The sequence below is a fragment of the Vidua macroura genome, chromosome 16 (assembly GCF_024509145.1).
Source record: "Vidua macroura isolate BioBank_ID:100142 chromosome 16, ASM2450914v1, whole genome shotgun sequence".
NCBI classification, from domain to species: domain Eukaryota; kingdom Metazoa; phylum Chordata; class Aves; order Passeriformes; family Viduidae; genus Vidua; species Vidua macroura.
Window position 1 is genome coordinate 9,922,146 of NC_071586.1, and position 13,383 is coordinate 9,935,528.

Consider the following 13,383-nt stretch of genomic DNA (forward strand, 5'->3'; position numbering starts at 1 on the left):
CTGCTTTTCTTATTTTTGAGGCTTCATTTACATCCTGTCCTGTTGCCAGACGGTCCCATTGATACTCAAATGCTTTTGTAAAATCCAGTCAGTCCAGGTCACCTGACATGGTTAAACTCTGACAGTGATGTAATAGCTAAATCAGATTTTAATCAGATGTGGTCCAACTACTCCTCTGATCCCTGTGGCAGTAGCTGTTTGAAAAGAAACAGCAACAACAAAAACAGCTCCTCCAGATGTGTGCTCTGGTCTCCTAGGGAACCACATGTCTTTGTTCTCTACTGAAGATGAAAACAGGGATGAAAATGGTTTAATACCCCTGGAAATAACTTAAGATTTTTCTAAAATGCCATTTGAGGCTTTTGATCCTGTGAGTAATAACCTGACTTAATCTCAGGAAATGTGTTGTAGAATGTTTATATATAAAATTTTGGAAAATTATTTGAAGTGTTTGTAAAACAGCTAGAACTCTAAAGTTCTTGAAGTGAAGGCAAATCACCTAGTGAATCACAAGGAACAGAAATGGTGTGGAGCTGATTTCATCCATTGCACTTGTGACAGCAACTTGTGTGTTTGGCAGACTGTCACAAATGCATTTGTTGAAAGAGAGAGTACTGTCCTGTAGTGATATATTTTACATTTGTGTGCAGTTTAAGTGAGGATTTCTTCTAGTTGCCTGTTCCTGTTTTAGCTCTTGGGAAATATCTTCCAAAATACCAGGTTTCTACTCTGTGTTTGGATATTTGTATAAATTTATTGACCTAAACAGAATCCCAAGGCATGGTGCTATCACTGTTCATCATAAACTTCAGAAAATCACATTGGCTGAGGCCTCTTAGCTGGAGCCAAGTAAGTCCAGAATGGTGCAGGCAGGTGCTGAAGCACAAATCTATTTTGCCAGTTTGTCCTCTCTGTTCAATTTCTTTTTAGCTTTGATCACATCCATGGGATTAAATGTTCAGACTCCCATTTTTAAATAAATACATGTGGATAATATGTTTGGAAGGAACTTCTTAAATATAAACATATTTATATAATACTGCATACATGTTTATTTCTAGGAGACGGGACTACAGCAGAAGTTCCCTCATCTTTTGTGATTCTGTCTCTGTGCACTCTGGTAGTTCTGGTCATTCTGCTGGCAAACTGTGTCTCCTGCTGTAAAGACCCTGAGATAGATTTCAAGGTAAGACCTGAAGTTATCAATGTGTGTACAAGTGATATTCTCTGCAGTGTCACTGTACATCCTCTCTTCTGAAACAGCCAGTGACTGTATTCCTACAGGCTGTGAGTCCTGATGCAGCTGTTTATTTTAACTAATTGCTCCCTGCTGCAGTAAGGATCTTTAATGCTTTTCCAAAATAATAGCTAGCTATCAGAATCAGTAGTAAAAGTTACACCTTTGAGACAATTCTGCTGTCAAGAAACTTTTTGTTGTTTTTCTGTGTTTTGTTTTTTCATAGTCTGCAAGGTGGGGTCTGTCCAATAAGAATACTGAAGATGCATATCCACTGTAGCAAAACTCTTGAGCAATTGTCATCAGAGAATTGTTACTTTTGGAATATCTGTAATCAGTGTTCCTAAAGCTGAGTTTTGCTCTCATTTCTAAATGGAGAATATTTGGCCTCAGCAGTTCATGGTAATTCATTCAAAGCCAGGGCTAGCATTTAAAGTAAAAACAAAACAAAGCAAAAAAAAACAACAACACCAACAAAACCCAAACCACCAAACCCACAAAACCCCAACTAAACAAAAACCCCTTGATTATTAAAAGCAATGCTTTAATCTCTTTAAGACATCAGTTAATGGAAAGTAAGGAGTAGAGCACTAAATATCTGTCACTATTCTTGGAAAAAAGCTAAGCTTCCTTAGCAGTGCTCATTCAAACTGAAAGAAATGTATTAGTACTTATTTAAAGGCAAGGATCAGCTTGTTTACTAAGACTTCTTTTGTTTAAGGAATTTGAAGATAACTTTGATGATGAAATAGATTTTACACCTCCAGCAGAAGATACTCCATCTGTTCAGTCTCCAGCAGAAGTGTTTACTCTTTCAGTTCCCAATATTGCTTTACCAACTCCCTCCCAGTTTCCATCTCGTACAGGTAAAGTACTGGTTTTCAGTGCAAAAACAAAAGTAGGCATTTTCAGTGTCTAAAATGGAGTGTGGCTGTTTGACTTTAATAAATAACTTGTTACAAATTTCCATAAACTGAGCCAATATATTTTGTAGGGTAAAGGGTAAAAGGGGAAATATTACTTCTAAGATGTTAACCTGTGTCAGAGTAAGAGATCTTAAGAGAACAAAACTGCCTTAAACTCCCTTCTCTATACTGCTGTCATTATATCTCTATACCCCCTAAAGGATTTGAAGTACCCTGGGACATTAGTGACTTCTGCTCTTTAGTGGTTTTCTTCATGGCTAAGTTGTCATTGGATTTTAACCACCACCCTTAAATAGAAATAAAAGTGAATCCTTTACTTGACAGCAGTGCTACTGCTCAGCTGCATCACTTTCTTGATGTCACTGTAGACTATTTGTGCAGTAGATGTGATCTTGGTAAGACAGAGCATTAGGCTTCATCCCCCTGTGTGGAAGGGGTTTTGGAATGTATTCTTTAAAATACAATTTTTGTAAAAGGAAACTTTATTATAAGCAGAGTTTAACCCAAAGTACTTACTCTTGTGTTGTGCTACTTCACATAATTTTACATTCTACTTGGGTTGCTTGATCATTAGATGTTCAGGGAAGCTTCTAGTAAAATTTCTGTACAAATTTCAATAAACACTTGGTGTGCCTTTAATACAAATGACACAGTTGTACAAATGACTCAGTATTTTAAAGAGCTGGGAAAAATTATGAGTGAAAAATGTTGTCAGCTCTTCTGTGTAGCCATAGTTGTTAAAATGAAGCTGTCACAACAAGTGTTTTGCCAGAAGGAAGGCAATGTGCCTGAGTGCTTGGATAAAATGTGGTTGCACTGCTGTGGCCTTCGCCATGCTTAGGAGCACATTGACAGTGATTTATACAGCTCTGGCTCTTCCAGTACAATAATACTGCTCTAAATCTAGTTTATGGAAATAAATTGCAGGCTAGAATTCTCAGACAAGAAAAGGTTTTGTTTAAATCAATTAGTGTTCCTCACCAATTGGGCAGCAGAGGGGTCAACACTGCTGAATCTCTTCTGGTGAATGAGGTCTGCCATTGTTACTGCCCATCCTCTGCCAAGATCTGGGTTTGCTTTTCTGTCCTCCTCTCTGGGCTCTTATGTGAAGTATTTTTAGTTGAAAAATGTCCTCCTTCCAGATGGTAGCTACAAGTAGGGCAGTTGGGCTGAAGAATAAAGCAGGCAAACCTTTTCTCTTGGAATGGTAACTCTATATAACTGTAATTGTTAAGATGTACAAACAATGAGTTTTGTCTTGGGTTTTCTATTTTGTTTACATAGGAGACTTTTGTAAGTAGGTTATTTTCTCTACCCAGATACAGGCAATAATACACTTTTATATTAGAAGCAGAACTTAGCCTTTTTGCTAAGTGTGTTAAAAACCTTGTAAGTTCATGTTAAAACCATATAAGTTCACACTTAATCAGGACAGTTGCTGTGGTTTTGTTGGGGGTGTGTCGTGGTGTAGTTTAGAAGCTGGACCTGAGAAAAGTTTCACTTGAGTGCTGTTGTCACAACATTACCTTCCTACTTTATGTACATCTGACTAGGGTTTGGTGCTTGGGCTGAATGTGTGCACCCAGCTGGGTATAAATCTTGTAGAAGCTTGCATTGTTTCCTCAGCAGTTGCCAACTTTGGCCATCTGAGTGGTTTGATATGTGTTACGTTTGTTTCGTTGTGTGACAGATGGATCAAAGTCTCAAGTTGCACGTCAGAGTCTAAACTACATCCAGGAAATTGGAAATGGCTGGTTTGGAAAGGTGAGGAGTTATCTCTTCATATTGCACAGATTGAAGCTTATTCCCAGCTGACTGGGCCTCTGTATTTACTTTAAAATGCTACTCAAAAAAAAAAAAGCATAGAAAAATTTTAGTTGAAATTAGGTATTTCCTTGCATGCATTTTTTTAGCTGTAATCACAGCCATAATCCGTGCTTTTAAAATTTATCTGTACATTCTTACTAGAGACTAGTTAGACATTTCACTTCCACAGATTTGATTTAATACACTCCTGTTTTTACCAATTCTTTTTAGGAAAAAAAATTAAGTAAATAAGTGGTCTTCTCTAGAAATTATGTTTTCTGAAAGCTGGCATGTAGATCAGTTGTCAAGATTTAAGTATGTGTATTTAATTATCAAAGCTCTGTTTGTGTTTGTAAAAAAGCCAGGAAATCTTTCCTGCAACATGTTTTTAGCTTTTGTTTTTCTTTGCAGGAAGACTACAAATGTTTTTTCCCCTCTAATTAAAAACACAATCTCTCTTTCAGGTTCTCCTTGGAGAGATCTACACAGGCACTAGTGTAGCAAGGGTAATAGTGAAGGAGTTAAAGGCAAGTGCAGGTCCCAAGGAGCAAGAACAATTCTTAAGAAATGGAGAACCATATTAGTAAGTAATGTTTCACAGCTTCATTCTGCTGCAGATAAATCATGGGTATTGCTTTTGTTCAGTGTTACTGTCTCTACTTGCCTTCCAATATAACTGTAATGTTTTTCTTTAAAACGTGAAATACACTCAACCTAAAGTGAGCAAAAGTTGTGTTCACATAACTCGGTGTGCTTTACTTTGCCTGGATGTGCTGTAAAAGATTGGTCAGTGAAGAGCTTTCTCTTCTTGGTGATTCCTAGCATCCTGGCTGTAGTTGCATTTAGGCTTGGGTTGTTGACATTTGTCTGAAGAAATTTCATGCCTTCTGCTGCACTGGCTCAAGTGGTTTTGGTGCAATTTTGGAAAAGTAACTGATCTGGCTGGGAACTAACCCGGCTAAAAAAGATTTATCTTGTAGCCAGATCTGTAGCTTGGTGTAGTTCATGAGTTGCATGCTTTTATTTTTGGTATGAGGGGTTGTGGGAGGATGAGTGTGACTCTCATGTGGCAATCCTGGCTTTTGAGGGTTTGAGATCCTGTGAGTTTTGGCTGCTGTCAGTGTTACACTTCAGCAATACAAAGGTACAAATGGAATCTGTGGCTTTGGTACTTACACCTTCTGTTCCTGCCACCCCCCTCCAATGTAATGTGTTGAAACTTCTGGTAGGGATTTCAGTGTGTTGCACTCTTCTGTGATCTTCCTGCCTTTAACTGTATTTTTTCACTCCAGCATTCTTCAGCATCCAAATGTTCTCCAGTGTATTGGGCAATGTGTGGAAGCCATTCCTTATCTCCTAGTTTTTGAGTTCTGTGACTTGGTAAGTGCACTTACACGAGATGCTGCAGTTGTTTTTCCACTGGTGTAAATTGTATGTCTTGTATGATTGCCCTTTCATCATGAAATTATTCTTTTGCTTTCTTGTTGTTTGATTAACCAGAATTTTAGAAGGCTTTTGTTTATTTATTTTTTAGAGGAATCACAATTGCAATTTTTTTGTTTGTACTCTTTTCATTTTATCATGTATATTCTAAGTGCTTCTGGAGTGTTCTGAAGAGGCAGATACCTGTTCCTTGATAATGGAATTACCAGTCTGTCTGCCTTCAGCAAGGAGCTTGGAGGGCAGAGGGTGTCATAGCAGGGAGCTTTATATCCCAGTATCATGTGCACACACCAACATCACATCCAAAATACTTGCTGTCTGCAATCTTAATGTGCTTTTATTACCATTTATGTGAAAATGTTAATGTAGGAAAATAGAAGAATTTATTCCCTTCTGCCTTCTCCTCTACCTCCTGAGTGCCCAAATTTTACCCATGCTGTGCTTCTTTGTGCTAAAATGCAATGGTGGGCTCACTTCTGGTATCAGTCATGTGTGTTCTAATAGCTGGAATTTTCAGTTTCAGTCTTCATTCTCTTCCCAATCCTTTCTCTTATGGTTATCTTTTTTTTCCCCTACATTCTTATCCTTTTATTCCTTTCTACCCCCCAAGCAACTACCTTGTGCTTCCTAGGCACCAAAAGAAAAGCTAGGAACACACTGAAGGGTGTTCCCACTGCTTTCAGTGCCACATGGCCCCTGGAATAGGAGGGACAGCTCAAAGCCTTGCTCAGATATACATCCAAATCAGATTTAACTGCAGTCCTTGGAATGTTCATGAGTGTTGTGAGGAAGGGGGGGGCATGTACAGAGCCTTTGAACTGTGCCCAGTGTGCAGAGCCATGAGAGACAAAAATTTGGATCCATGGGCTGGAAAGACTTCAATTGTTTTGTTGTAGCATAACACATTACTAAAACCAAACAAGCCCCAGAGTCCAAGTGGCTGTCTAAACATTGGCTCAGTACATGCTTCTAAGGTTTCTTGTGTAGATGTCACCCAAAGCAGAGTTCCTTGGGAAATGTCAAGACAGAAATTATGTCAGAAGTGCACAGATGTTACTAAGGAATGAGTCTTTCAGAAATGAGACAGTTTAAATTTATAAATTTCAGCAAGATCTTTTTTTACCAGTTTCACTACTGCAGAATTTCCCTTTAAACTCAGGTGCAAAAATCTGCTTCTAGCTGCCTCAGGCAATTTAAATTACTTAGTATGAACTTGAGTTTTTGGAGAAATATCAATTAATCTGTTACTTTAAATAACTATTTTTCCATGCTGCTCTTTTGCTCAAATGTATTAACTGTGGTAAATTAATGAAACAGAAGTGCTGATAAAATCCTTCTTTTCCAAATGGAAGAAATGCCTGAACTTTTTAAGTGACTGATCAAAGTGAAATGTTCTGGGTTTGCTAACAATTAAAAACTCTGTGCCTAAGGTCAACAGATAAGGGTTTTCATAGTTTTTCAGTATAGAAATAGAATACTACTTACTGTTTTTTAAACCTGCTATTCAAATTGGAGTTTCTTTAAAAGGATCCTGGAAAGAGAGTTGCATTTTATAGAATCTATCACATATACATCCAAATCAGATTTAATTGCTGCCATGTTTTCAAATAGTTATATTATTTAATCCAACTTAAATTTGAAGCTGGAGTAGCTTTTAAAGATTGCCCTACTTTAGGTATACAGGAAAAAATAATATCCTTGTTTGATTCCTCATTATTTATGCCAGAAGTTGTTATGATCCTGCAGAGTAATTTGGTAAGGATTTTATTTAAGGGGATAAAATAGATTTTCACTTTTAACTGGGGGGGCAGTAAGCTTGACAGTTAAGGTGGTAGTTCTACAAATTTGAGTATAGTTAGGTAATTTCTTTGGAATGGAAAATAAATGTCTGTGCTCATTATTCTATTCCAAGTGAACTAAAACTTGGTTTTAGAAAATGATATATTACAGTCAGTTAAACATAACTTTCATATTAAAGTCTGGCTCACTTGAAGAGTTCTTACTTGGTAGAGCTGAGTATCTCCTAGACATGATGGTGTTTTTTCCTTTGTGCACGCAAATACTCAAGGGCTGTGCAGACAGGACAATGTTCCCTTTGCAGTTTGGTGCAGAGCCTGGGCCGAGTGAGCAGCTCAGTATCCCTGTCCATCACTAATTCTTGTCATGGTCCAGGGCCTGGGCTGGGAGGTGGCAATGTTGGAGTAAGTGCACAGAAGAGACAGGAAGGAAGGAATGTGAGGAAATCATGATGGAATAGAAGGTGTGGCTAAATAGGGTTTTTTAGTAAAAAGGTTTTAGGGGAGTGTCAGGAAACTTTTTATGACTGCAGTTATTTGGATTTTTTAGACTTCAAGTAATTGATCTCAAAGCTCCTTTTGTACTTCCCCTGAAATTGGGTGAATTTGGGTGCATGGAGGTGCTTCTGGAACACGCAGCAGTGATTCTTCAGCAGAAAAAGCATTAGGGCAGGTGGAACTGAAGTGGTTGATTAAAGGTTCCAGTGTCTGTGGTGACTGCTGTTCAAATGGGAAGGATGAGAAATGTGGTCCTGTTCAGCTGCCAGTGGTTTAATGCTGAGCTAAAGCTCTTTCCTTTATGTTATGGTGGTGTCTATGTATATCCAGCAAAGTAAACTTGTTTTAATCCCTCTTACTTGTGTGTTTAAGAATTCAGTAATTCTGAAAAAACATGGCAAGAAGATGAGCTATGCTGGATAGCAAGTTTCAGTATCTTCTGGTGACAAGTTCTTTTGAGGCTCATGTGGCAGTGTTGACCTTGTTTAGCAAATTTGGCATACTAAGTAACAAAAAATGTGGCTATTCTGCTGACCAATTCAGTCCGGAGGGTACAGAGGTTGTTTTATTCACACTCCTTCAAACTCATAGTTTATCACAACGTGTCCTCCTTTTGCTACTTTTCTTACTTGGATTTGTAGCCTTTTTAGGGCCATTTGACCTTGTCTTGGCTACTCAGGCAGCCCTGTTGGATTATTGGTTCCCAGGCTCCTTGGCATTGAAAGGTTCTGATCAGAGGCACTGGAAACTGTAGTGCAGAGAAACCACAGCTGTCAGGGTGGCAATGCTGAATGTCAGGCGGGCTGGCTTGTTTTCTTGGCCACAGAAACTCCTGATACATTTCTGTTACACAAGATTGCTGGTTGCATGTGCAAGAACTGTTTTGGCTAACATTTAGTCTATTTTATAATGTAACCCAAGTTGCTTGTATCCCTTGCTTTGCAGAGCTGGGAAAGAAACAAGAGAAGTCAGTTGCACAAAAGTGATTTAAGCTGTTAAATTCTATGCTTTGCCTGTGTTAAAATTATTTAGAAAATAGTAAATATAAAAAGAAATACTCAAAAAGGTTGAACAGTCCCTCTCCCCATATTAGTTGCATTGTATGTTGGTGCAGTCTGCTATGAATAGTTAACTGTTCACTGTTAAACATTGCAGAATGTTCACTGTTAAACATTGCAGAATGATGTCAGGTTAAAAATAGTGGTAGCTGTCTTATTAACTTTAATATATTACTCAGCCCTGTGTGTGGCCAGCATTTTGTCAGCACAGCAAATCCTCTAATGGATTGACATAATTTATGAGTAAAAGGAAAGTTATTCAAATGTGGAAGTTGCATGTATATTGTGAGGCTGATTTGCCTATCAAATTCTTACAGAAATTCTTCAAGTCTTGCAATTCCCTGGGCAGATGAGATCAGCAGGATGCAGTATTTGCCTGGAATGCTCTGTAGCTTACTTTAGGGATGTTGCTGTTAGGGGAAGGTGTCTGCTTGCAGTGATTGGTTCTTTTTTTAATTACTGCCACTTGAAAGCATGCTCTAATCAAAAAATAATCTTTGCAATGAAATCATCATAATCAAGGAGTTCAGTGAATCTATTTAATGATCATGGTCAATATGGATGTGGGCCAAAGAGCAGATTTATCAGTGGTGTGTGGTTTAACAATAAAGGGGGGATTTGTCACTTTATGACAATTTGGTAGAATGTGTTCAGTAGATGTAATTTGGTAACTGTTTCACATTTTTAAAACCATCATCAGTTTTAAAACAGTCAGTGCCTTCTGGTTAGAAAGTCATGTCAGCCATTTGGGTGTTAACATGAACCCAATATGGAATTTGCACAAACAAAAAGCTGCCAAACAGTACTGACTGTAAGTGTGCCCCAGCTTCTGGCTGTTACAGAGAAAAAGTGTATTAAAACTTAACAAAATGGCTGAACTGAGAAGGATGGAAAGAAAGGCAAAATTTAGTTCTTCATGGAATCCCAGGAGAGGAGAGAAAAGGCAGAGTGGCTGACGAGGTTGGAGAGAAAGTAGAGCCTTCCTCAAGCATGATTATTGAGCTTTTTATATTTAGATGTCTCTGCAGTGAATTTTGCAGAACTGCATTTATTCAGATATATATAACCTTTGATATTTACTGTGTTAAAAAGTCTGTCAATAAAGGGCCATTTTGTGGCTCTCAAAATAGTGCAGGGATAATGTTGCTGTGTTGCTACTGTCTGCTTTTAGGCAGGAAAGCATCATAGGATAATTCAGGCTAGCAAGGAGCTCAGGAGGTCTCCAGCCTCCTCCTCAAAGCAGTATCATCCTGAGGTCAGACTGGATTTCTCAGGACTTTGTCCAGCTGAATCCTGAAAACATCCAGGAATGGAAACTGCGTGTTCTTTCTGGGCAGCCTGCACTTCTGTTCATGTCCTTATGTGAAAAACTGTTTTCCTTACACTCAGTCTGAGCTGTCTGTGTTTCAGCTCATCCCTGTTCTCTCTCATTCTCCATCCATGCTCCACAGGGAGGAGCCTGGCTTAGTTTTTAATAACTTCTACTGGGCAGTCATGCTGAAGTCTTTCTTTTTCCATGCTGAATGGGCCTGGTTCCCTCAGCCTCTCCTCATGGGGAAATGCTCTGACCCCTGATTGTCGTGGTGGCTCTTTCCTGAACGTGCTCCAGTTTGTCTTGTTGTGGGGCAGGCAGTTCTGAGCACAGGATCTGTGTGGTCTGACAAGTGCTGAGAAGGTGGTGAGACCTCTCCTGGGCCTGGCCCTGTTTGTGCAGCCCAGGAGCTGCTCCCAGCCTGCTGCCAGGGCACACAGGGCTCACTGGAGCTCACTGCCCACCAGATGCCCAGGTCCCTTCCTGCAGAGCTGCTGCCCAGCTGGCCACTGCTCACTTTGTGCTGTTGCAAGAGATTTTTCCTTCCCAGCTGTGAGAGTTTTTGCATTTGTCTTTCTGGAGTTTCATAAGGTCCCTGTTGAAACATTCTTCAGCTTGTCTAGGGTCTTCTGAAGGGCAGTTCAGCCCCTGAGTGTGACCACTGGTTCAGCCCACTTTGGTACAAGCAATGTCCTTTTAAAGCAATACCAAAAGTTCCTATTTTAAATTTTTAACCTTGAGTGTAGCCTTAATTAGACTGGAATGGAAACATAGAAACAGTATGTTTCAAGGTGCTGGATTTAATAAAAGTTGGTTTTCCTACAAAAATATATGCCTACATGAATAATTTACTAAATAAGGGATGTCACACAGCACTGCTGTTACTAATGCATTTAAAAATTAAAAAGTAATTCCTGGGTGCATTTCAGACATCCTAGGAACTTAATCCACCTGGGACAAGCCCTAAGCAAGCAGTTGCTGTTTTAATGAATGACAATTTTAGAGCATGACTTTCTTCAGGCTCTTGCTGCCACCTACAGTCGGCTCAGCTGGGAGTTCAGGGCTTGTATTCCTTGGGCTCTGCCGTTTGGAACCGCGTGTGTTACAAACACTGCTCCTTTCCTGTTTGTTGGAACTCTGCTCTGGCAACAGCTTCCTGGCCCAGGGTTTGGGAAGACAATGGACATAGACAAAGCCCAGGATGTTATGCTGGTGAAACAAGTTGTGATATACATTGTGCAGTCTCAATACAGAAACGTCTTTAAAATAATTTGCTAACCTTTCAGACAGTCTATATTTTAAATAACAGAAATACAGGACTGGTGGATTGAAAGTCAAACTGTGAGAAAGTTAACAACAATGGCATGAGAAACTTATTCTTTTCCCTTGCTTGGATTCTCTTACTACATAAGTCTTTCTTTTCCTCAATGTTTGGACAGCATTCAATTATTTTTCTCTATTTCAAAGCTGTTCTTTTTTTAGTAATTTATGGAGTGCTTCCATGGGCTCATTAATTACATATCTATTGCTCAGCATTGCCTGGGTTCAATAAAACTGCTGCCATCATCAGAATTCTCTGACTGGAATGGGCTGTATTACCATACTTTTTATGTAGAAAGCTCTGGTGAGTTAGCAATGTCTGAAACTCTCTTCTCTAGTCTCTCCCTTCCAGCCCCTTACAAATTTTCCAGACAGCTTTGCTGATTTGGAGCACTTAAAAACTCATCTCATTTAAAAGCAGAGGCTCATCAAACTCTGTTTTTTTTAATGGAAGTTATTAATGCATGACAGATTTTATGTGGCAGTCTGATCTAGGATGTTAATTACTAAATTATTAGATTAAAAACCCTTAAGGACAATACCAAATGCCTTAGATGACTTATGCAAGATCCTTTATGGAGACTGGAAACTTGAGGAGCTTTATTTTATTGAGCATAAATGTGGTAAATAAGTAATGTGGTCAGTTGGATCTTTATTAAAAATAATTTTTTTTATTCAACCGACATAAAAAGCTAATAAATATCTTCAACTTTTTTTACAGGGTGACCTGAAAACTTATATCTGCAATGAGCAGGAGCACATTAAAGGAGAGTCTCAGCTGATGCTGCTGCAGAGAATGGCGTGCGAGATTGCCGCTGGCCTCGCTGTAATGCACAAACACAACTTTGTGCACAGGTAGGCTCCAGAGAAATGCCAGTCAGTCAAGATGCACTCTGAAATTCAGCTGGGTGTTTTCATTAAAATCCAGGGGTATTGAAGACTCTGTTTCCAAACATGTGAAATAGCCTGAGGCATGAAGGTGTGATGCTCATGAAGGTGCTAATTGAGCTGCAGTGCTATGGTGTTGAGCACCACTGGCCTGAAAGCCATCACCTGCTCTTTGGGTTTGCAGCCCATAGAACACAACCTGGTGCCAAGCCAGTCCACATGTAGTTGTTTGATTAATTCTTGGACAAGTCAAATTAATTTTGTTTATTGTGAAGGGAGGGATGTTAAAATTCAGTTACAGTGAATCTTACATGCTGTGAATTTTTATTAGATTGCACAAATTTATTCTTGGTAATGTTATCTGTATTACTAAAAATGGGGAAAAAACCCTCTTTCTAATGCAGTAAGGAGGAAGCTGAGTTTAGAGGGAAAATCTGACTGAAAGGGGTATTCTCTCACTGATATTGTTCATGTAACCTTTAAATCTTCGCTAAAGGAGGTAGTCAGATTTCAAAGTAATCATGCTAGGAGAAGAATCTTGCTCCCATCAGGGGGAATGCTAGATTTATTTTTAATTAATATAATTATCTTTAATTAAAGTTAATGTAGTGAATACTGAAAAAATGGCAGTGGTTGCAAAAGGCTGGGGAACCTCATTCATGAAACAAGTTGCCCAGAAAAATACAACAAAAAATTTTTGCTTTAAGTGTAAAGGTATTAAGGAACTGGAAATTATTAACCACTAAGATGACTAAAATATTAAAGAGTACTTGTTCTCTGAATGTGGCTTTCATGGTGAAACCTTGGGTGCCACATGACAGTTACTTTGTCAGTCTGTTCTCTTCTTTAGAACCAGCACTTGCATCACCCTTTCATCAAGTCAGGAGCTTGTGTTGCAGCTTGTTAATGCACATCTTGCTGCTTGGGGAAGGCAGAGATCTTGTGTTCAGGGAGAAATGTACTCTCAAACCTAAGTCTTTTAAAAGGTGCAGGTTTAAAACAGCAGCAAAACCCCAAAGCCTGGGCTCAGCTGGTGGCTGATGAACAGAGCTCTTCTTTTAACCCATTTAACAATTTCAAATGACTTGAAGGTAATACC

The 13,383-nt window shown here is 38.9% G+C and overlaps 1 protein-coding gene across 3 annotated transcripts in view; it reads left to right on the plus strand.

Annotated features, from left to right (window-relative positions):
* LMTK2 (lemur tyrosine kinase 2) overlaps positions 1 to 13,383 on the plus strand; it is a 58,504-nt gene that overhangs the window by 13,432 nt on the left and 31,689 nt on the right. For all 3 annotated transcript variants that reach the window (XM_053991580.1, XM_053991579.1, XM_053991578.1), the window contains exons 2-7: positions 1,062 to 1,186; positions 1,959 to 2,103; positions 3,854 to 3,927; positions 4,434 to 4,552; positions 5,262 to 5,349; positions 12,118 to 12,251. In XM_053991580.1, coding sequence (XP_053847555.1) covers positions 1,062 to 1,186; positions 1,959 to 2,103; positions 3,854 to 3,927; positions 4,434 to 4,552; positions 5,262 to 5,349; positions 12,118 to 12,251 — 685 coding nt within the window. The remainder of the gene's footprint in view (positions 1 to 1,061; positions 1,187 to 1,958; positions 2,104 to 3,853; positions 3,928 to 4,433; positions 4,553 to 5,261; positions 5,350 to 12,117; positions 12,252 to 13,383) is intronic.